The 24,346-nt window shown below is 35.3% G+C and overlaps 2 protein-coding genes across 3 annotated transcripts; both read right to left on the minus strand.

The window, feature by feature from the left end:
* Window positions 1-29: 29 nt before the first annotated feature.
* On the minus strand, window positions 30-6,060 carry LOC136813745 (calcium channel flower-like). Its single transcript, XM_067070241.1, has 6 exons — window positions 5,953-6,060; window positions 4,611-4,849; window positions 2,849-2,930; window positions 2,084-2,206; window positions 1,653-1,760; window positions 30-697 (listed from the first exon to the last, which is right to left on the minus strand). The coding sequence occupies exons 2-6, from the start codon at window positions 4,801-4,803 to the stop codon at window positions 469-471; spliced, it is 735 nt and encodes a 244-aa protein (XP_066926342.1). The 5' UTR covers window positions 4,804-4,849; window positions 5,953-6,060; the 3' UTR covers window positions 30-468.
* A 298-nt stretch (window positions 6,061-6,358) lies between these two features.
* On the minus strand, window positions 6,359-9,815 carry LOC136813724 (uncharacterized). Of its 2 annotated transcripts, XM_067070221.1 has the most exons (8): window positions 9,713-9,815; window positions 9,336-9,385; window positions 8,931-8,951; window positions 8,536-8,582; window positions 8,096-8,250; window positions 7,831-7,910; window positions 7,665-7,716; window positions 6,359-7,130 (listed from the first exon to the last, which is right to left on the minus strand). In XM_067070221.1, exons 2-8 carry the CDS (start codon window positions 9,372-9,374, stop codon window positions 7,102-7,104), a joined length of 423 nt encoding a protein of 140 aa, XP_066926322.1. In that variant the 5' UTR covers window positions 9,375-9,385; window positions 9,713-9,815; the 3' UTR covers window positions 6,359-7,101. The 2 variants fall into 2 exon arrangements, with proteins under 2 accessions (XP_066926322.1, XP_066926323.1); XM_067070222.1 differs by lacking the exon at window positions 8,931-8,951 and having other exon boundaries at window positions 6,435-7,130.
* Window positions 9,816-24,346: the final 14,531 nt, after the last annotated feature.

Raw genomic sequence — 24,346 nt, forward strand, 5'->3', positions numbered from 1 at the left:
ATTCTTAAACATATAAAGACAAAGATCAGTTTGTTTCCTACAAGTTTATCGATACTTTAAAATATCTATAAGTTTACCAATGAATATTAAAAACTAACTAACATAAAAATACAAATGTATAAATTAGATATAAAACAGTGTCATGTTATGTTTCGAGGTTTTTCAGAATTCTCTGCCAATGCGGTATCGAGAAGGTTTCCTATTTCAAAGTATAGCATTGAGGCTTGTTCATTCCCACCATTTCCATCATGCCTGAGTCACATCTTCGCCTAACAATACTACAAAGAACTCCAGATAATGCAGATAAAGGTTCTAAAAATCCTTCTAGGGTTTGTACGAGGTGTATAAGTAAATAATTATGTTAATAAGGAGAAATAATTAGTCATGCGTTACTATTCACAATTCGAAATATAAAAAAATAAGAAATCAGAAAAATTTGAATTAAAAACTACAGCAAGTGTGAAGTGCTCACGTGTGTGCTGAATGAGTCCTAGGTTTTTTTGACCTTCCACCTGAGGATCGACCACCACCTCCAGACCGTCCTCTACCATGTTTCCCATGTTTGGGAGAGTTCATTTTCATATAATTAACTGTAGCATTTACACCACTCATAGCACTGTAAGTCAAACTACTGTCTTTTTTAGCTCCCTCGTAACGAGCACGTGCTGCTCCACGTAAACGTTCGTAACGCTTACTCCTGTGAAAAGAATTGTCATTTATGAATTAACGGAGCAGTAACGAGTTTTTGACGGACCTTTCTTGAGAATATCCAACTTCCAACTACCTGAAGGGAACTTATTTTGGTAGGAACTAGTTTTGGAAAACTCGGCGAATTAAGACAAAACTCGCCAAAATTAGTTCCCGCCAAAATTAAATATTTTGCTCACTCGCCAAAATTAAATTTTTTGGTGTCTTGTCTAAATAGCTTCTTGAGTTCACAAAAAAAGTGAAAAATGAATGAAAGGCAAAAAAGAACAGATTTACGCTGTCATTCGCCAAATTTAGGTCCCGCCAAAATTAAAAAAATTCATCAATCGCCAAAATAAGTTCTCGCCAAAATAAATTCCCATAAGGTAAAATGTTGATCCTTATTTTTTCCTTGAACCCCGAGGTATGGAGACATTTAGTCAGTCCTTCAAGGTAAAGTTTGCTCTTGAAAAATTTTTAACTTGATTCATTTTGATACATATTGCATCTTGAAGGCAAAACCTTGGGTTGTCGGAAAAATATTTTTGAGCGAATAAATTCATGAGTTTTAAAAAAATTATTCAAAAAATATATTAAAGGCGTTGTTTTTTTTTAATAAGAGTGATCTTTGTTTATACTCGTCAATTTTAATTTTAAAGATTCATCCCATTGAATTGACACGAATGTGGAGTAAGGTCGGTCAGAAAGAGGAAAAGAAAAACACTGAGCTTTTGTTAATTCAGCACAATATGCAAAATGGGACCCTTTTTGTAGTGCTAGAGGGATATCAAAAATCTAAATAGCTAGTTGAAATCCTCTTCATTTTTGATTTTTTTGAAAAAATTTCTTTCTAATGAGGTTTTATTTCTAAAGATATATTGTCCTTCAAAAGCGATGGATGCAGACCTAACACTAGATTTTTTTAAAATTAAAAATAATTAAAAAACAAAACAAAGAAAACTTACCTAACTAAACACGTTAAGAAGATATAAATCAAGGCTAGTGTTATAACAATGATTGAAGTGATCAAAGTTTTGGTACCAAAGCATAATGCTAAAGCTGGTATTGTTGATCTGAAAGAGAAGATTATAGAATGAGTCTGCACAATCGACATGCCCAAGCTTTTACGTTTTACTCTTGGTCCATAGGTACGCGTAATAGGCTCCCACTGAAAATACACGTATTAAAAGAGCACTCTACCTAAGAAAATATATTTTCACGTTGAGAAAGTAGAGATTGATTTTCAACCCTATCATGAAAAACTCGGATTTTCGAATTTGAAAACTCTTTTTTATAAAACCACGCCCAGCCTAGGACTTAGATTGTCGTTCTAACTGGTTGAAAAATTGCCGCGGGTTAACTGATACAGGGGTGTAATGCGATAATTAGTACTTACAAAAGATAAATTAGTCCTCTGGCCCAGAAGGGGAATTTCTTTTCGAAGTCATCACAACAATTATTCTTGGTTTGCATAATACAACAACCACATTCCATGATGATCATCACTAACCCTGCGAATCTAAAACAAGAAGAAAAATGAAATCGTGAGGGAGATTTCCTTCAACTTCTTACAATTTCAAAATATTTTTTCATGAAAAATAATTTATAGGGTCAGAAGTTTTAATTGACAGTTTTGGAGAGAAATTATTCGAGTCTTATCAAAAGTAAGCATTCCAATAAAGCAGCCTTTCCGGGTTTACTGGTTTCGTAGAGAATAGGAGACCATTTTAGGAGAATGATGTCTAGTTTCAAGCCAGCACAGTATAAAGCCTTTCAACTTTTTAATTTCAATGTTTTGATCGTGAAATGAAAAGTCAAGGGAAATTCAGTCGGGAAGCCAGTCGGAAACAATTTTAGTCATTCCACCATGGCTCAAAGCTGCGTCACACCACTGAACTTTATATACACTGGACCAAGCTATCAAGCTATCCGCCATCTGCGATCAGAGTTCTTAGAAAAGTGGCACCCTAAACATTACCCAATATGGGTCAATTTGTAATTCAATGGAGATTTTACCAACATTGAGTAGTGCTACAATCAGGGTAGTGCTACAATTAGGGTATCACTTTGAAATAACTCCGATGAAAGATTTTTATTGTCGGGATCAAGAAACTGTGTCCAGGGCATATAAAGGTCAGTTGTTCAAACGCAACTCACTTACATCATATAGCCACCAGCAGCCTGACATTTTTCGTTACCGGCTGATGATTCGACCAATAAATATCCTCCATTACTCACATACGCTGTAAAAGAAAAAAATCTCATTGTTTACATCTTCAAGCGCACAATCATCCAGTTATCCAGAGAAATGAAAAGGAATAGAAAAAGCGCTTCTCTGATTACCCAGTGTTCTGATCGTTTCTATTGAAAACTCCTTTGTTTTAGCTTTAATTAGGTAATTACCCGGGGGGGGGGCAGGCATTCGATTTCGAGACGACGGTATGTGCCGCGCAAAATCTGCTTTTCAAAATGGTACCCTTACAGTGCAGTTCAATATGGCTGAAAAGGTACCCTTTCAGTGTGATTTATAGTGCACTATATTTCTCAGCTGTAAATCTGCGTGGAAGAAGAAGTTTGGAAAATTTTCTGTTTCAAAGAAAAACTGAGAAAATTATTCTTGTCAGCTGTAATTATCAGACAAAAGAAACTTTTTCAAACAAACGAGAAGTAAAAAGCTTTCTATTTAACAATTATTTTGAATTTGTTTTAAAATTCGACCCTTGCAGTGCAATCTCACAGAAACACACCCTTACAGTGCATTTTGGGATACTGAAAAACCCCACCCTTAAGCGCGGCACACGACGTAGGCCAGATTATATGAGTGCACCCCCCCCGGGGGTAATTAGAAAGGGTTCAGAAAAAACGGCTCGTCATGCGAAGAGGGTTGGTTTCTATATATGGCTATGTTAATAAAAGTAGATTGATATTTTTTGTTTTTGATCCATTACAGTACTCTTAAACTTCCAGTATACAGGAACAAATTTTACACTAACTTATAGTCTGAAAAATTCTCATCACGATGATATCAAGTTACTTCGAGAATATTTGAAAGAAATTCATAAACAGATTTACTTTCTTTTTTTCTCGAACTTTAGCTTCTTATCTAATGATGCAGTCGTGATGCCGTTATATCATTAGAATCGCTAGAACCTTCTGAGCAAGAAAATATAGGTACTTTTTATATGGTATGTCCCCAAAATATAAGCCCCTAAAGTTGCTGCATAATTTGACCTGAAACAAAAGAATTTCGTCACACCACGCTAATTATACAAAGTTTTCAAAGCGACAACAAAAGAAATCCATTACTCCAAACAAACTCCCTTAAGTGCAAAGGACCTGGTATATGATGAGCCGTGTTTCCATTGTTTTCAAGAAGCGCTTTTTCTATCCCTTTCCATTTCTCTGAGTTATCTATATATATTTTGCCTAAAAATAGCATCCAAGCTTTCCAGATGACTGTTGAGATTTGGTTGCTTTTGAAACGTTAGAGCAATAAAAAAGGCTCCCTGATGTATCTGCTCATTTGAAGTGTTTAGCTTCAAGAAAGTACACCAGTTTTTCTTTTATAAGAATTACATAAATCGAAGTGAGCCTTAAAATGTTCTTAATGATTCTTATATTTTAAAAAAGGGCAATGAAATATCTGTCTTAAAGTATTGTCTTGAACGTACGAAGAAGAGAATCAAGGAAACAAAAACTAATAACTCCAAATTTCAAAATGGTCAAGTGAGACTTACTTTATAGATAAAATGAAATGAAAAACAAAAGATTTTAACTGAAGAAAAAGGTTGAACAACATTCCATAGCATGATTCATAAAAAAATCTTGCAAATCTGAGCCTTGTGAATCTTATAAGAAGTTTTTTTACAAAGAAACTGTGTTTTTAAAAGGCCTAGATGAGAGTGCACTGCAAAAATACTTACAAATTCCTGAAACTAAGCCCCAAATGCGAGCCACAAGTCTTGGTAAACCTATATCGTGATCTTTATCATCATTTCTGGTGATGAGTTGTGCTTCTGGGTCTCCTGGTTGTCTGTGGTAACTGCGTCCGCCCCCTGCTTTACGCCCTGGTTTGTTGTGTCGGGCGGAATTCACTTTACTTGATACTTGTGGCATTTTTAATGAAGCTAAACCATACTTCTCTTGGAAACAAGGATTCAATCTAGAGTGAAAAATAAGAACAGGAGAATTATATTTTGTTTTGTTTGTAACAAATAAAATCGATATTTTCTCCACAAGGTTACAAATCAATGGTTAAATTCGACCAAGTAAATTTAGTCAAAACTCAAGTTCTCGAATCTCAAAAATCATGATAAAACTAGTTACATACACATGTATGTAGTTAGTTCGTTAAAAAGTTCATCATTGGTGAATTTTTTTACAGTCAAACATAGAGAAAACATGGAGTTTTGTTTACATAGCGAACAGTTTATAAAAGCTTTTAATGAGGTTGACATTTAGATGTCAAAAATGAATTTCATCAAATAATCATCATCATCATCATCATCATTCCATGCAAATTTTATATGTAAAAGGATTGTTAAACTCTTTCTTGGGTGAATTAAAACTCTTTAATAAATCTTTCTTGGGTGAATTAATTATCTTTTCAGGAAGATTATTTTCATTAAGTTTTCATTATGCTGTTATTCTGTTGTAACTAATAAGAATCTTTTTATTCTAGAATTAAAGAATTTATCCTTTTCTGCTTGCAATATTTTCTCAACTGTAATCTTGTGCAGAAAGGTCTATACTTTCCATCTCTTTGTAACTACTTCCAATTTTTATTCAGCCCTCTGCTCGCCCCATTCTCCTCAAAACGATCACATTTCAAAAACTTCAGTTAAAAAAGCCATTAGAGCCTAATAGCTGTGTCTTTGAACTGATATGCAAGTCTAAGGTTAAAGCCTAGATGCCAAAACTGAGTTTGAGGCTTAATGCACTGTTAAAGAATTTTCATTTTAAGTGTTGTTCATTGTCACAATCGACAACTGATCTGTAAATACAGACATATCTCATAGCCAAGGATAATTAACCAGGGTTAAGGCAATATTTTTCTCTTCAAGAGAGAGTTTGAATTTTTAGGGTATCAAATCTCGAGTCAACTTGAACAGCAGCAAGTGAGCTCTATTTATAATAAGACTAGCTCACTACAGTCCAATTAATACATCACAGGTGTTCAATCGATGAAAAATAAAATAGAAATAATAGAGTTATGAAGAAATATGAAGAAAAAAGACATCAGAAATAAAGGAAATAAACACTTACCAGCAAGTCAAATCATTCAAGAAACTCTACAATCAAACTATCCAAGAAATCATTATCAAATCATATTCTCATTATAGATTTACATATTTTTTTGGTTTTCTTTTAACACTAAAAATAAAAGAAAAAGAAAATTATTGTATTAGGTCAAAATATTTAGGATGATTTGAATTTCAACAATTTTCCCAAACGATCAAGAAACAATTTCGAAAATATTTACGACTCAAACTATTGTCATAAAATCTCTATGACAAAATTTTCTCGAAAGAAAACAAAACAGACCCTTCAAAAAGTACAAGAAATAAAACTTGTTTGAATGAGAGCCATAAAATGTTATTATAAATAACAAAACAGTTCCACTAAGTCTCTTTTTTTGTCATCACAGTAAAAGAAATTCAACGAAAGAACATGTTTTAGCTTAGCCATACTAATCTTTCCAACAGAAAAATTTCTTGTCAGGCAAAGTCAATAAAGGTCATCAGACGTAACTGGAATTTAAATCCCTAGATTTGACTAAAGATTTAAAGATAATCTAAAATGAGTTAAAAATTCAATTAAAGAAAATCTAAATGAATTTCTTAAAACACTAACTCTCGATGAAATTTGATTTTCATGATATGAATTTTAAAATGTGTATCTAAAAGTTACACAATTCAAGCTCCCACACAAACGTTTTTCCAACATTAATTTAGCGTTTTATGAACGTTATAAACATTAGATGGACGTTATTTATATGTATTGTACCGCAACTGAGATTCAACAATTCATTCAATATAGTCTATTTTCTATGGTATAAAGATATGGTTCTAAAATGAAAATGCATTTATCATTTTTCTTGAAAAAATAATGTAAAACAATATGTTTATGATAATAAATCATTGTAAATTAAAATCATTAAGATATAGAGATTTATAAACTAAGATATGATTTCAAAAATTCTTATTAATGAAATATGAAATTGAAAATCAAGGGGTGTGTGAGGTAGGTATTAGCCATTTTAAATTGAGTAAAAAGTAAATAAAATAATTCATATAAATAACAAGCATTCTAATAAATATTTTCACCAAATCCAAAAGAAAATATAAAAAATGGACGACAAAATTACCACTTGAAGATGACACTTAAAGATTTTCTAAGTTTTCGCAAAAAGCCTTATTTCTTGTTTTTCATCACAATCGATACTGAAAAAGAAAAAGAAAAAGAAAAGAATAAGATTGTCACCTCACAAACATTCTGAAACAACTGATATTTTTACTTGATTAAAAATATGATCTAGGTCAAAGTTGACCCTACCACAAAAACACTTTTGTATGATTGTACTTTCTACTGCTATGTTCATTCAGACTTATCTATTTTAAGAAGCTTGCTCGTTTAATGAGCTTCATCAGTATTATATTAATTAAGAAAAACAAAACAACTGTTGCTATGTCTGTGCCTGACATGAAATGCCGAGGATAAGCAAAAGTTAATCCTTTTCAATAAGAGCAAAATCACAAATGAAAACACAACCAGCTCAAATTGATATGGAAAATTCAAAGAAGAAAGAATATGTTCACATTAATGGTTTGTTATTAGTTTAGCTTCACAATCTGGCATCATCAGAGAAACTTCTTCTCTTCTTCTATCGTATTGTTATTATATATTTATTTATCTCATTATAATGACCTACATAGTAAATCTGCTGACTCAGGATATGGTTAAATAAAAAGACTTACCGATTACAATAATAACAATGCCAATCACTATCAGTGCAAGAGTCAGTTTTGACTGAAAATATAAAAGTTTTGAAATTATAGAGAATTCAAAACAGTTTAAGATTTAAAATTGATTTAAGCATTCATAAAAATCTTAAACGTTTTTGTTCTATCATTAAAAATATACCTTAACACTTTGCCACCACATTCGATTGCTTAATTTTCTTGAAGAATTGTTGAAATTGAAAGCATTCATTTCAAACCTTTCTAAAAATGAAGATGAATATGATTTAAATATATCAGTGTCGAATGATGATTCTATTTTAATCATCAAAATTGAAAACATTTTTTATGATTTTAGCACTTTGTTAAATTGAAACAGGGAAAAAATCGAAGCACCTGACATAACTTTAATTTGATCCTTGAAATGATAGCACTGTAAAGAAACATACCAGATTTAGCTTCTAGATCTTCTAAACGGTCGCCTCTATCTAGGACTTTGTTGATGTTGTTTCTCATAACACCTATGGCTCCATCTAATTCATGCTTGACTTGGTCAATCTTACTGTTGGAATTGAGGCTAGCTGCTTGTTTGGAGCGCTCAAATCTAAAAAGAATGTACATACAGTAGATCATGCGAATGTTAACATGATAAATAGAAACTATTTGTTGAAATGACTTCTATATGTATACAGAGTTTATCGTATTCGAATCCCAAGCTCTTCCAGGTAGAGTGTTAGGGAAATATGGTGATAGACTCTCTACCTACACTCACATGATTTCTATACTTTAAAAAAAATCTTAAGCAGCAGATATTTTGCAGATTTTTAAAATTTGTTGATGAGAGTGATAAAATTTTGCAGAATAACATGAAGAAAAAAACAGAGCTTACAACTCCTCATCATCGTCACTTTCATCCTCATTGTTTAGAAGCGGTATCTATTGATAGCAAGTGAATAGCAAGTGTCTGAAAAAATATTGAGTCAAAAAACACAAAAAAGAATCAAAGCATAAACTATTATGCATGATAAAGGATTGTCATAATTGATTGCTATGTATATTGTGTGTCTTGGAGTTGTGAAGTGAAATTCTAAAATATAAGCACAATTCAACAACCTTCATTGCGGAATTCGACACTATTGTTGGTCTCTGCAATATCCCAAAACTGATAACAGATAATTAATTTTTAAAGTGCATTCTTAAAAAAGAATTGAAAAAGGGAATATTTATTTAGTATAATTTCAATTACAAAACTGTTTAATATCATATTCGTTATCTTTATCATACCTTCTTATCTCTGTCCTCATTCTGAAGAAAAAACAAAACGATCTAAGTTTTCTAATTTCAAAAGGCAAGTTTCCTGTTGAATAGCATAAAAGAGAGCAAATTTTATGGGGGTAGCCAAGTTTCACAGATCAAAACTAGTGTTATTTGGCACACAAAAAAGATTCACCCACCTAAAACATAACTGTTCATATCTGGATATTGGAAAATCCCCCAAAAAGCAAATATGTGCAGAGGCAAAGCAGAAGACATTCAACGAAGAGTCTATAAAAAGTGCAGTGCCAAAATTAATATAAAACATTTTCTCAACTTTACAATTAAAAATGCTACCCTTGAAATTTTTCATGAATATAATTTTATTATTTCTATGTTGTCTAAAAAATAAGATATTTCTGGAGAGAAACTTACCCTTTTATACCTTGTGTCTTTTAAAGTGTCAATTCCCATTATTTCCTTTTCTACGCAAACAAGAATTAATGAAAAATGATTAAAAATAGAACCTTAAAATTCACTTAAAAATAATACTGGGGGATACAACAATATCGTATGTAGTTGAATAGGTGTCCAGAAGTTTATCATGATTTTAAGTGAACCAAAACAGTCGAATGTGTTTTGTGTCTCATTCTGTATTTCAAATTTATTACTTCTTATCATTTTATTTCATTGAAGCTGAGATCACAAGGATTATACTTGGCTATGGCTTGAAAAATTCTTCTCCCATCAACGTTTTCAAGAGATGAAATTAGTGGTTATTGGTGGTAAAAATTTGGCAAATTGCTTCTTACCTTTTACTAAGCCATTTTCTTTTTCACTTCTTTCAAGTTTTTAGGAATGATTTATTTATTACTACATTTATTTCTACAATTTACCGGATAATTTATTTTTCCTAAAATGAATCAATAAAATGACATTTCAGGTGTGGTGAATCTTCAATATGCACTCCACTTCTTAGAGAGCACCAGTGAAGGTTAGAAAAAAAAACCATGTATGCTGACCTCAGTTTGATAGCAAACTACTAAACTCAGGACTGGAGTGAGATTTAATATTTTGCTCTCAAACTGAGGTCAATGTGCATTTACATGTCGACACTACATGGGAATTCTTTTATTGGACTCAGGTGTTGGCACCACATTGTAAGCCTTGACGATGATATCATTGAGTTTCCATGTAACATAGAAATTATCCAAGTTAAGAAAGTATCAAAATTTCCAGATGTTTCAACCAAAATACAGATTTTTTACACTCGTTTTGTACCAAAACAACTTAACCCTTTCCATGTAGCACCAACGTATGTAGACTTTTCGACAAGAGTATGCTTTGCCACATTTGTGCATCAAGCTTGAAAGGATCAGATGAACCTCCTGCCGGCAGCCATCCGTTCTACAAGCTCCCCGTCAAAGGCTTCAAACAGTACAGGGTCGATTTTGTTTATTGGACCTTGGACGACAAGCTCATCCAATTTCGGTTTTTGTTGTAGGGTTTTCAGCGTTGCATTGTTTATTGGGGCAATACCAGTTGGATCAGGGGGGGGTCAGGATCCAGATACCAAACCCAGGGCCGGGGGTGGTGTAAATTTTTTTTCTAATTTCAAACAGTCAAGTTAGTATTGATACCAAAATTAGGGGGTGGGTCCCCCTTTTTTTGAAAATTAGGGAATCTTTAAGTTGGTATCGATACCAAAATGAGGGAGTGGGTCCCCCTTTTTTCTAGTTTTTGCTGAATTTGAAATTAGTATCTGACTTAAAATGTTGTATAATGTAAGTATAAAAACTTATTTGAATCCTTTAAACCATACCCTGATTCCATATAAAATCATTCTTCATTCTATAATTGAAATTAAATTTTTATTTAACTTTTGCTGCTCTCAATCCTTTCAATCAACCAAAATTCATTCAAAACTAGAGTTGAACAAACTGAAACTTTCTTAGTTGTGATAAAATTTTTCTGTACATAACGTTCATCATATAGGCTATGTTACAACGACTCTAGACGTGCCTAATACAATGAGTTTTTATCTAGTCTAGTTTATCAACTAGTTTTATGAATTTGATACATTTTGCCAATTTAGTTCAAGAAACTTAATTTACGTTGTGTTAGAATGAGAAAAACTTGTTTTCATTTTCAGGAGTCTAAAGTGTGGTGCATAATATAAGTAATTAATAAGAGGAATGTTCATTGAATAAAAACATCCACAGATTTTGTTTAGCAAACCTCTTGCATTTTTACTGATTGCAAATTTAGGGAGGGGGTGGGTCCCCCTTTTTCAGAAAAATCGAGATTTTCAAGTTCGTATCGATACCAATTTAGGGGGGTGGGTCCTCCCTTTTTTCAGAAAATCAGGATTTTCATGTTGGTATCGATACTAATTTAGGGGGGGCGGGTTCCCCCTTTTTTAGAAAATTGGGGTTTTCAAGTTGGTATTGATACCAATTTAGGGGGTGGTGGTGTCTACTACTTTCAAATCTCGAAAAGTCAGGTTTTTGGGCCCTGGGTTGGTATCCTGGACCCTGACCCATCCTGGTTGGATGTGCTGAATTGGTAAAAACTTTTAATGCTGCATTATTGATCTTTCCTTGAAATATCAGGTCACTGAATCTTTTCCTAATCGATGTGGAACGGTATTGGCAGACTTTGAGAATTAAAACATCCGGTTGCCGCTTTTAACCCAAAACGCTCCACTTCAAAGCAATTAGATAGATAGATAGATAAACCTTCCCTTAGCACAGGGAATAGGCTCTATCCTAAGATAGAGATCACAGCGCTAGGTAGATAAAATAAAAAGCGAAAAAAGGAAAAATTATGCAAATAAGTAACTAGATAAAACTATCAAAAAATATGCTACTTGGAATTAATAATTTTACGCCAATCCAGACGATTCAAAGCTTTTTGATACCAGTCATTTTTTGACAAACCAACCTTTTTCAAGCACTTATAAATTCCTCTTCCATATGTGAAGTTTGGTGCTCCACGAGGGCGTTTCGATGGCACCCACGAAGTTAGCATTTTTCTGGGTAGTCGCTGTTGATCCATACGAGCGACATGACCCAGCCAACGAAGTTGACGGCGATTCACGTACGAATCAACGGATTTCAGAGATAAACGATTTAACAGATCAGACGTTCTGATTCTATACACACGGGTGTGGAGCCGGTTCACACGACACATTGCACGTACACATCTAGCATGGAATAAACGTAATTTTCGGAAAAGATTTTCGGTTAAACACCAGTGTTCAGCACCGTGTAAGAGAATAGCCAAGATAATGCATTCGTATACAAATTTCTTAGCTTTGTATGAAATACTGGTTGACGAAAATAAACAATTTCTCAATTTACCAAATGCCCGACTTGCCGAATTGATTCGGGCAACAACATCAACATTATCATTACAATCTCTCGTCAGAAAAGAGCCCAGATAACAAAAGCGATCCACTATTGGTAAATGTGCGCCACCTGGTAGAACAATATTTGACAGATTGCAGCCATCGTATGTAGAAGGATTTGCATAGATGCGTTTTGGTGCTGCAACGAAAAGGATTTCTGATTTGGAGGGTTTTTCGTCGGTGCCAGCATGTATTTCGAGACCGTATCTATTAAAATGATTGAAGAGGAGGGGTACGTACGTTTCAGTCGATTCACGCGATGTGAATAAAACAGCTGTGTCATCAGCATATTCCGAATCTGGTAAAGAGAATTCCTCGATATTTCTCTTTGTGTTGTATCTGCGACCAGTTAATACATCATCGAACTTCGTATGGAAAATACAGACAGGTCTATCATACGCATTACGCCATGATATCATTACGGCTGCAAGATAAAATATGAACAACAGAGGACCCAAAATATCCCCCTGTTTGACTCCAATAATACTTTCAATTGACTTTGTGACATCATTAATAACAAATTTCACCTCGACACGAGCATGTAGCGATTTTAAAAGGCGAATCAATTTAGCAGGTATGCCAAAAATTTCTAAGACCTGCCACAACAGTTCACGAGGGACACGATCGAATGCCTTAACTAGATCCAAAAATAGGACCCAAGATTCAAGGCCGTGCTCTTTTCTTTTCTTTATAGCCATTTTGACGGTAAAAACTCCATCCGCACATCCTCTCCCTGATCGAAAACCACATTGCGCTTCGTTGTCTAGGGATTCGGCAACAGGGCGGAGCCTGTCATGCAATATTATAGCTACAATTTTATAACACGTTTCAAGTAGCATAATGCCACGATAGTTCCCGGGCATACTAAGGTCTCCTTTCTTTGGAAGAACCTTTAGCAATCCTTTCTCCCATTCTAGGGGTGGTTTTTCATTCTCCCAAAAGTCTAAAATCACGGATTTGAAAATTTCGTAAGTAGATTCATTTTGAATGATCGATTTCCACACTTGTGGCGGAATTCCGGAATCACCTGGAGCTTTCTCCTTTAGCTTACAAGTAGCCTTTACTATCTCCTCATCAGTGGGGAAGTTATCAAGACCGGTAACGACTTCTTTGGGTTGAAGTAAGGAGAGAACTGAGTCATCATAGATAGGTTGACGACCATACAAAGCTTTGAAGTGATCTTGAAAAACGAGCGCGTTTTCTTCCGGAGTTTTACAAATGGAACCATCCGGTTTTTTCATTGATGGTACAGCACTAGCTTTTGTTTTACACAGACCAGCACTGAGTTGTTTGATATTTTCCCAAAACACTTTAGTCCCTGTGTTTGAGGCGTTATTCAGTTCACTACATTTCGAAAAAATCCATTCATTTTTAGCTTTCCCTACTGTACGCTTTAGGGCTTTCCTAGCCTGTTTCAGCTTCTCAGCGGTAGAACGAAGCGGTCTTGACAAATGTTTCAACATTGCAATGTTTCTTCTTTCAATTAATGGAATTAAACTATCCTCTGCTGCAGTGAACCAACCTGGTGAAGGTTTTTTCTTTTGTGGAAGCGTACTAGATGTCGCTTTGACAGAGTCAGATAAACGTGTATATGGACTGTTTGAAGGGGGTTGAATATTGTAATTCTCCATAACGGAAGCACAGAAATTTTGACTGGTTACATCACTTTTCAGTCCACTATAATCAAGACGTATCAGGCGATCTCGTAGAGAAGTTTTCTTTTTGAGGCGTGAAATCATTCGAAGTTTACATACTATAGCTGAATGGTCTGAGTCGATCACGTTTTGAGAGACTCCAGCGTCCATCACATATTTGAAATGTTCCTTTTTTACGATAAAATGATCGATTTGGTGTTTTAATTTAGATCTAGGGTGGATCCATGTTGCGTAATTATTTGCACAATGTTCCTTTTTAACGCTTTTCGTGTGTGTGTCAATGTGGCCGTTCGCGACACGTCCACATCCGGAGCTTCAAGATCCACCATCATCAGTTGTGGAAAGGATCGGTCCAATGCTGACAATTGATCTCCGATGGCAAACCACTCCAACACGAAAAGCAATTTAGGGACAGAATTTACTCCAAAATTCAAAGCAATTTAGGGACAGAAAAGCCTGGAATGGAGGCAGTAACACTTCAAATCAATGGGAGTCCCCCCCAGAAACAAGTCCTGGTCTTCTTGCAGAGCCCAAGCCAAATGAGTCAGAAAGAAAAAAATACGTTAAGTGTGAAAGCCAGCTCACAAGAATAAGATGGGTGAGCCTTACGGAGTGACTTTCACACAGAGAGATTTCTTATCAAAGAGATTAACCTATTTCCCTTTGATGTCTTGATTGCAGAGGTGAATGGATGATCTCCAACGATTCTTTGCCAAAAGCAAGGGCTGTTTGAAATACGGTAACCTCATTTATGGGGTTTGCTGCAGATTTCAATATAATATAAACTTCTCTCAGGGATTACTTGTCAATGCGTTGTGTTAACTTGTCAGCATTGTAATTGTATTGTTGTAGAGGGAAATATAAAAGAGGCAAGACTACTGTAACCTAGTTTCTAATCCTGATATAGGAGTTTAAGTTTCAACTGATCGCAGATATCTTCCAGTTCTCCTAAACAACTATTCAAAAGACTGCATCGTCCCGTTATTCTCCAAAATGACTATTAATGTACCGTCAACTGCTCTAACTTGGACTATCTGACAAAACATGGGACGGCAATTCAGCCACCATTTCACCAAACCTCCAAAGTCATTTTATTTGAGTTAATGAACAGCTTATTAAAAAAAACATGATTCCTCTTTGCGACGAGTAGGCTTTCAAATCAAAGTATGAAAAAAATCTGCAGTGGAACACACGCGTATGTCTGGAACAGAGAAGAACAAATTAGTGGCAACGGTGATAGGTGGTTAGGCGACGGGCTTTCTCTTGTTCTCCAATCAGCGTCCAGTCATTTTGAATGAAAACAAAAAAGTTAATAAGGGCGCACTATCAGTGAAAGTTATCACGACATGTAATGACAGAAAGCCAGTTTGCAGAGTGTGGCACGTTTGCTCGAGATCTTGAGTGCACAACTCGGAAAAAGTTGAGTGCAGGTGCAAGATTTGAGATTTCCAGGTGCAAGTTCGGACGGCTTTTTAACCTAAAATTTATCAGGTGCGTTTTTACAGAACGGAACTTGGTATTTTCGAATTTTTGTCAAAGAGATTTAACCGTACGTGAAAATAGGCCGGATATCAACAGTCCCATGTTTTGACCAATCATCCCAAGTTAGAGCAGTTGACAGTAAAATGCAGACATTTTCAAACTATAAACACAAGCCCCACTGGAAACAGCTGGAAATTCGGGGGTAAGCACTTGGTTGTGGCTTCTTCATAAAGATGAAAGACATATCTGGACTTATTTTGTACTTTCCAGTCTCTCGTTTGTAGTTTTTCCGACTTCCTGGTTCTATGAGTTTTTTTATTTTATGTTTTCTAATTGACTGATTGACATACCGAAAGATCGCCACCGGTGGGATTCCATAGTGTCCTCCCCCCTTTAAAAAAAAATGGCCCCAAAAAGTCTAGGGGGGGAGAAAAATCTGGGGACATTTTTTTTTTCTACTGTGGAAATCTTTCTGGTGTGGCCTATCGCTTTGTAAATAAATTGATTAGAAGTTATCTTTCACTAGCAGTTCATTTTTAACTTTTCATTTCACTCTGTGGAAACTTTTTTTTGAATTTTTCATTGTATATATAACAGAGATAACGTGAATAGAAGCATCAAGAGCAAATTGAAAAAAATAATTTCTAGGGGGGGGGGATTTTTTTTCAAATCTCAGGGGGGGGGGGGATTTAAAAGGGGGGGAGAGGGATTTTTTCCATTTTCTAGGGGGGGGGAACCAACCTACTAGGACACTATGGATTCGAACCCACCAAATGCAAAGTTCCATCGTTTGGAAACTCAATGCCTTATCCACTGCACCGCCACGGATTCATGCCGGGACAGTGTTTCTGACGGCTATTAATATTGTATTGTACAAACTACAGACCAGAGTATATGTAGAGAAAATCACAAAAGAGTGCTTTTTTTAGCTCCAACCCTAACCCTAACTGATAATAACCCAATTCCTAGCCAATCTGGTACGTAACCACACCTAAACCACACCCATACCTACTAGGTCGCCTGCAGGTCCTGACACTATTCCCACATGCCGGATCCGAAAAATATACTGTGAGATTGGGTAACTTGCATCAGTGGAAGCAAACATGCATAGCCCTCAAATGAAAGACTGGCTGGTCATTAAAATACAAAGTTAAATCAAAACAAAAATGGTAGAGTAGAGCTGGGAGCGGAGCTGCATACATGTTTTTTTTTTATAAGTATACAAAAATCCGAAAACAGGCTCAGAGATGCTTAGATCGAAAGCTTAATAAGGCTGAAAAATGCTTGAGGGGCAGTGAGGGGTTGCTTAAATCTAAGGCATAAATTTTAAGGGAAATACTGAAAATCTGTGAAATTCCAGCCAAAAAAAGCCAAAATCAGGAAAAAAATATTTTTTGTAGGCTCAAGCAATGCTTGCCATACTGCCATATGCTTAATTTTTCCCCATATCTGAGCCTAGATATGCTTATAAGTGCAATGCTTATAAAAAAACATGTAGTTGTATTTTAATGACCAAACAGCCACTGGCACTGATGCAAGTGACCCTATCTCACGGTATGTCTTTCGCTTTTATGAAGAAGCCTTCACCTAAGCACTTGTCCTTGAAATTGAATTTTTCTTAAATCCAGAAAACAAAATATAAATTGAAGCATTACGTTTGAAGGAATAACACACAAGACAAGTAAAGAAATGATAAAGAATATACCCACGTATAATATCTATACTATTTGGCTGGAAATACTTCCTGGCAGCCCAGAAACCTTAAATAATACCACCTACCCTTTGGAAATCCTAGTAAATATTCAAAGCTTCCTTGGATAATAGAACCATGGCTCAGGTCAGACTCAGGTTAGGACCTTGTATGACATATGGAGAGATCTTCACCCCCAGTGTTCCTTGGGGAGGATTTCTTCTGACAAGAAAGAACCTGATCACCCAAAACAAAACAAATTACTGAGATGTACCAATCTCTTGAAAATTAGTACTTTCAATTTTCAAACCTTGAATGGACCTACACAAATAAACGAGCTCGTGCGTTCAATGTCTGAAAATTCCATAGACATGATTGCAATCCAAGAACATCGCATTTTTCACCCTGCTGATAACCTTACGTATTCTTCAAACTCTACTCTTCAACTTATTACATCTTCAGCAACCAAAAACTCTGTTAATGCTACGGTGGGAGGAGTAGGTCTTCTCCAAAATGGTTTTCGTAGTGGGCGCTCCACACTAACACAAATCCTATCCCTTCGTCGCATACTTGAAGAAGCCAGGAATTTCAATCTCGACGCTATACTTGTATTTGTTGACTTTAAAAAAGCTTTCGATTCAGTTGATCGAGATAAAATGTTTGATATACTCTCACTATATGGCATTCCCTTGAAAATCATTAATGCCATCAAGCTTCTTTATACAGACACCAAATCTTCTATCCAGACTACAGACGGAGAGACTGATACTTTTCCCATCTTAGCAGGTATCTTGCAAGGTGATACCCTCGCCCCGTTTCTTTTTATTTTAGTTGTAGATTACATCATGCGTGTTTCTGTTGATAAAATCTCACATTGTGGTTTTCTCCTTGAACAGAAACTTGGGCCTCGTAGTCCAGCGACTTATCTCACTGATACAGACTTTGCTGATGATATAGCTCTAACCAGTTCTAAGCTTTCAAGCTTTCAGACGCTCAAAAATTACTAAATGCACTAGAATCGGCTGCAAATTCCATAGGCTTACATCTTAACGAATCAAAAACGGGGAAAAGGAAAGTGATTGACAATTGATATTCTTTGAAGGAAAAACGTCAGAAACAAACCCAGAGACCAAAAGATGTATTTTGTTGTCGAGAATCGATCCTGTGAAGATAAAACAATTTCTGCTATGCGTTTTTTTCGGAACGCTGAAAAACTCTAATTTCGATCTTCCATAAGGTAAAAAGGTTGCGAGATTTGGGTTAGCGAGGCAAAAATGGCTAAAAAACTGGTAAAATCGTAATCCTTAAAAATCGAAGTTCCAGCCTCACTGACAGACATAACGGAAGGGTATTGGATATCATCTTTGTTATATTTTATGCGTTTGAATTAAGATGGCAGGTGTAGGGAAGGATGGAATACAAAATGTTACAGGTTTGAAAATCGATATTCTGTTGAAATTTCTTAGCGTCATAGGCTCTGACCCCCCCCCCACCCCCACGTTAGTTGCAGGAAACATCAATATGTATGGCGCGCCAAAGCGGAAATAAATACTATCTTTTTAAAACAATACTATCATTCCGGGTTTGCTTGTTTTTTATTTGACGCTCATGAAAATTTTCAATTTTAGGTCCAACTTTGACAAGCAATTGTTCTTTGTGTAGTTGAGCTATAAAATTAATTATTTTTGAGTAATTTAGAGCTTTCTTTTAGCTTTCCAACCATATCTAATATGCAGGTGTGATATTCTACAGCTTTGTCTAAAAATTCGTTCCAAGTAAGGCCATTTTTAGAAAAATTAGATCTGCGGGACACAAAAAATTTCACAACTCATCTTTGATTTCAAAGCGCTGCGGAGGAAAAAATGTTCAGACAGTGAAACTTTCCATATTTATCAGAAAATACCTGAGAAATCCAATGGTGCTACTCTCTGAAATTAATTCTTTCATTATAGTTATTATTTTTTACTTTTCATACTTTGGCAAGCATTTTCAGCGTGAAAATGAGGACTAGAATTATAGAGAGTGGTACCACTGAAAAATTTGACCCTTTTTTACCCTAAAACAGTTATTTATATGCAACGGGGAATTTTTCCTCCACAGCGCTTTGATTACAAAGATAGGTAGGTCTAGCAATTTTAACTTCCGCTTTATAACGTTTTTATTGTTTTTAGCAATGCAATGTCTTCTTTTTCAAAAAATGTCTTTTTATTTCTTCCTTGAAGTGTTAGCAAGCCATTACAAAAAGAATTTGATAAAAGTCTGCAGTCAAAATGAAGATATCTGGAATATCTTGACTGGATCTGACTGGATACAAAAGCTTGAATTTTCAATTTTTGCAGCATATTTCGGTGCCATTTTATATGCCATTTCTGGGCTAAATTGTCAACCTCAAATGTCTAAAAAGGTGCTATTTTAGCGGAACCAAAATCTCAATATCTCCGGAACCGCTTATCATTAGGAGGTGTATGACCCCTCATTTTTTTTCTTTTTTGAAGCTCTACAAGATGAACTAGGTTTGATTGCCACCAGAATAGTTTCAATTTGACCCTGGAATGGCTTTCGTTTAAAACATACTATCTTTTTTAAAAAATACTATTTTCGATTAAAACTTAATCATACAAAAAATACTATTTTTTGATTAATAGTATTGTTTTAAAGAGATAGTATTTATTTCCGCTTTGGCGCGCCATAAAATATGTGGGTGACCCCTTGGAAAAAAGTTCAAATTAAAGTTATTCAATTCAATCTAAAATGGACCAAAGACCAGAGCATTTTTTGTTACCTTTAGTCTCCAAGCTTTATAATCAAAATGTAGTCTAAATGAACTAAAGACAATCAGAAATCGCAGTAAAACAGACATCTTGAAATGGCGGCGCCATTGGCCACAACCCCCACTGATGACTGACGACACAAGACTCGAAGAAAGAAGAGTGCAGTCAAAACAAGAAAAAGTAACGTATGTGACGTCATAGGCTCCACGAAAAGCTAGACTGGTTGACATTTTTGCTTTTGCAGACAATCGCAGAGGCTAAAACACAGATATTTTATATCAAACGCTAGATATAGCTATTTTATTTTGCTTCGTATTTGCAAAAAAAGCTCTATCTAGTGTTTTATTACGCACGGAGCGAGCGTTAGCGAGCGGAGTGCGACTCTTTTGGCAAACGCATGCGCGTAAGCAAAATTTACAAAATTTCAATGATATGCGGGCCCTAAAAATTGAAATTCACCTTTTTTTCGTCCAGCCGCTATTCCGCCGTGTTTAGCCTCTGGAAAATTTCGTGAAAATTAGCGTATTTTAAGAAGAAGTCGTTGCAGTGTCAATCTTTCGCAAATTTAAAAACCCACTTTCCCGTGGAAAAAGTTGACGTTTTTTGTTTTTTTGGGACCCTTAGGGCATAAGGTACCTGTTGACCGCAAATAGTTCAAAATTCGCGAATTGTCCGTTGACAACATTAGGGGTAAAGGGGACCCACTGAAGTCACGGGTTTGGGAAAAACTTTAAAATGCGGAATGGGGAATGAGATGGGAGGGTTTATAAGGCTTGAGTAGGACTTTCAAATTTGGCTCAATCCTTAGCCATTTTCAGTTGATGACGTCATCAAAACAAAAAATATGATAACTCGAGATTGGAATGAAAGGAGTTTGGAAATGGCTAACCCCTCTTTGGATCGGGAAATTTATCGAGAATGCAACGAGAGAGGGGTGTTATGAGGCCTTAGGACGACTTTAAAATAAAATTGGTTAACATTTGGGTAATCAGCGTGAGAAAATCAAAACAAAACAGCCGAAGGGAACTGAACTCTCGGAATAAATAATGGAAAAACATAAAAAAATTATTTTTTGATGAGCTCTTACTCCATTCTTTCCAAAAAGTCAGTGAAATTAAAACTGATGAAATATATAGAAATTATTACAAAACTACTTGACACACACGTGACACGACCCAAAGCAAATAAATTCAGCTTTGTGCACTTTCGTTCGTTTCATCGGGAAAGCCAAACAGTTCTTTTCATCAATGTATGCATAAAAACTTGAAATTCTTTAATACTTGTCAAGAATATATTTTCCATAACAAAACCAGGGAAATCCAATTTCTATGATTAAACCAGGTGTAACGAGGGATTTTTGTAAAAAATCTCTCGTGTCTCTCCCAATCTTCCACAAAGCTGTGTCTTTGTTTTGACTTTTCAGCATCAATTCTTCAACAATCAACATTTCTTACTTCGAAAATTCGACACGTTTACAGCTTGAAGATAATTGAAAGTCGAGAAGTTCGCCCATTTAGTTTTTGTTGTAAAAATGTTGTTTCAGACCATTCATAGCTTAAACCAGCATGCATTTTCTCATCTATGCATCGAAACAAAAACATCGAAAATTGTTATCAATCTGATAGAGAAACGCAATAATGAAGAATTTCTTTCTCAATCGAAAAAATACAATACATCTTCTTGTTCTGTGTATAGTAATGTATAACCATTTCACATCTCTGAAAAAGCTGCTGCATTTATTTTGAAGCTTCGGGATCGAAAATGTTTTCTTTATTTTGATGTTGATATTTTCGGCGGGAACTTGTCGAATTCTTTTGTTCGAATCTAACAAGATTTTCGAACAAAAACATTCGAAATTATAGAGACGCGGGATTCCCGAGCTATTTTTTTCCGAGTTACGAAAAAACTGAGTTATCCCAAGTGATGACGTCATTTTTGGAATAAAGTGACGTCATTTTACATTTCATAACTCGGTTTATTTTGCTTCCTTTAACTTTCCAAGTTATTTTTCATTTTGTAACTCGTGATTTTTGCTTCCTTTAGCTTTCGAGTTATTTTTTATTTTCTAACTCGGGAAATTGTGCTTCCTTTAACTATCCGAGTTATTTTTCCTTTTTTAACTCGAGAATTTTTGCTTCCTTTAACTTTCTGTAAGTAGATTTATGTTACACTGATTGGCCTCATAAAAAGGCTCGCCTCAAAAAATATTTCTCGCATTCAAAGTTTTAGGGCCAAGCAAAATGACGTCATCGTCACAAGATTCGCAGTATTTTGAGTTTTGATCCGTTTTAAGTTGTAATTTTTAGATTTATGGAATTTAAGATTTTCGTTCGGAATTTTTTTGTGATTTGTGATTTTCGGGAAAAAAGTACGATATTCTTTTGAGCAGTGGATTGATAGCCTCCACCTCTTTTTATATAACTAGTGGGCTCTATAGAATCCCTTTCGCTTTGCGAACACGAGACTCGTTCTCCGTGCGTAACCCCTTTTACGATTGATATTACATGTCTGTGAGCTAGACGAGACTGAAAAATCCAACATGGCAGAAATTTTGTCAACAAATTTTGGAAAAGTATATTTATATATTGCTTCAAAATTCAAATGTTTGAGAAGTCCTTCAGATATATTTACAGAAAATTGAATTTTCATTATTATAAAATTCCGTAGGGTAAGAAAATATGTTTACTTTTAATAAAAAAAGACAGCAAGAAGGAGTCTACCGTGAAAAAGGGTAACTTGCATCATTGGAGGCTAACATGCATAGCCCTCAAATGAAAGACCCAGCTGGTCATTAAAATACAAAAATAAATCAAAACAAAAATGGTAGAGTATAGCTGCGAGCGGAGCTGCGTAGTTGTATTTTAATGACCAGCCAGGTCATTCATAGACCTTTTTTCAAAGAGGACGTCCTGTTGAATAATTATGTAGTCCAGCTATAAAAACAATGTAATGATAGAGCCATGCATAATTACTGTATCATGTATATTGTAATAATTATGCATGGTTTTATCATTATTTTTCTTGCTGGACTACATAATTATTCAACAGGGTGGCCTCTTGGAAAAAAGGTCTATTTGAGGGCTATGCATGTTAGCCTCCACTGATGCAAGTTACCCTTTTTCACGGTATTGGCTATAAACCTTTACTAAGAAAGTACAATGTATAGCAATGTGCCCTCCCGGTTTTTACCATAATGGCTTTATGGCAACTCCTGAACTTGGGCACAGGATGTACGGTTACACATTTTGTGGATTGCATTGTGGAGTCACAAGAGTGCTCAAAACTGCGAGCAGCGAGCAATGCGTAAGCAAATAGTGAGCGTCTTAAATGAAGACTCTCCACCCAATCCAAGAGTGCTCAAACTACAAAAGCAGTGAGCCAATATACAATGTATAGCAATGTGCCCTCCCTCTACTAAGAAAGTAAAAATGTTAAGACCAGGAGACATGTCCTGCATTTTTTATAATCTGATATATACAGGACGGACACGAACTGTGAGGCACTTAATACTTACTACCCCACTATGTCCCACTATTTACTAATAATTAATACCGTAAATCCCCGCGTAAATCCTTTTATAAGGGGGGCGCTTATTTGAGCTTATTTGGTGCTTATTTTTCTATTTCAGAAATTTGTATACCTATCAACAAATTTGTAATCTGCTTAAAAACTTAACTGACCTGTACTTAGAAACACATATTAACCACCTAAAAGCAGAGACTCTCAGCTGTCAGGCTGTATGTATTCCTTTAAGCACACGCGCCGTGAACGCCTCAATCTCCAAAACAACTAGAAGTCATCTTGCCATCGCGGCGCGTGCCTTTGTTGTCCACATGTGGATCCAGGCTTTAGGCTATTTCTTTACATTCGCGTATGGATTCCAGGATTTTCAAAAAAGGATGAATAAAAGAAAAATTTGAAAAATTTTATTCTTAATCGCTTTCTTTCTTTTTAAGACACAAGTATCTACTCAATATTTTATTCAAATAAGCGCCCCTCCGTGGGGGCGCTTATTCGAGCTTCGAGCGGGGCGCTTATAAAATTATTTTAACTAAAAGGGGGGCGCTTATTCGAGCGGGGCGCTTATTCAAGGGTTTAGGGTACTGTAAAATAGCGTAAAATAGCTCAAAATTACCTTAAACCAGAACGTTCGATTGTGATCCAAGTAATCAATAATGATCGATAATAATTGAAGGTGATCATTACTTTTCGATTACCTTCTATCATATCCAGACGGTGTCAATCGAACAACTTCGAACAAAAATTGCAATTGAACCAATTGAACGTAATCGAACACAATCGAATAATTGCGATTCGATTATTGAACGTAATTGAATCTCAATCGAATGGCCGATTCCTGGGTAATATCCAATTGTGTTTGATTGCGTTCAAGTAAGGTTAAATTGGTTCGGTTGATTGTCAATTACATTTTTGATTAA

The sequence above is a fragment of the Clytia hemisphaerica genome, unplaced genomic scaffold (genome assembly GCF_902728285.1).
Source record: "Clytia hemisphaerica strain Z4C2 unplaced genomic scaffold, Clytia hemisphaerica genome assembly, whole genome shotgun sequence".
Taxonomy (NCBI): Eukaryota; Metazoa; Cnidaria; class Hydrozoa; order Leptothecata; family Clytiidae; genus Clytia; species Clytia hemisphaerica.

Coding starts and splice junctions, on each gene's coding strand:
- LOC136813745 (XM_067070241.1), bottom strand. CDS start 4,803: ATGCCACAAGTATCAAGTAAAGTGAATTCCGCCCGACACAACAAACCA. Junction 2,931..4,610: donor GGGCTTAGTTTCAGGAATTT/GTAAGTATTTTT, acceptor TTTCTTTTACAG/CGTATGTGAGTAATGGAGGA. Junction 698..1,652: donor TTCTTAACGTGTTTAGTTAG/GTAAGTTTTCTT, acceptor TTCTTTTCACAG/GAGTAAGCGTTACGAACGTT.
- LOC136813724 (XM_067070221.1), bottom strand. CDS start 9,374: ATGGGAATTGACACTTTAAAAGACACAAGGTATAAAAGG. Junction 8,952..9,335: donor AAGACACAAGGTATAAAAGG/GTAAGTTTCTCT, acceptor TTTTTTCTTCAG/AATGAGGACAGAGATAAGAA. Junction 7,717..7,830: donor TGTGGTGGCAAAGTGTTAAG/GTATATTTTTAA, acceptor TTATATTTTCAG/TCAAAACTGACTCTTGCACT.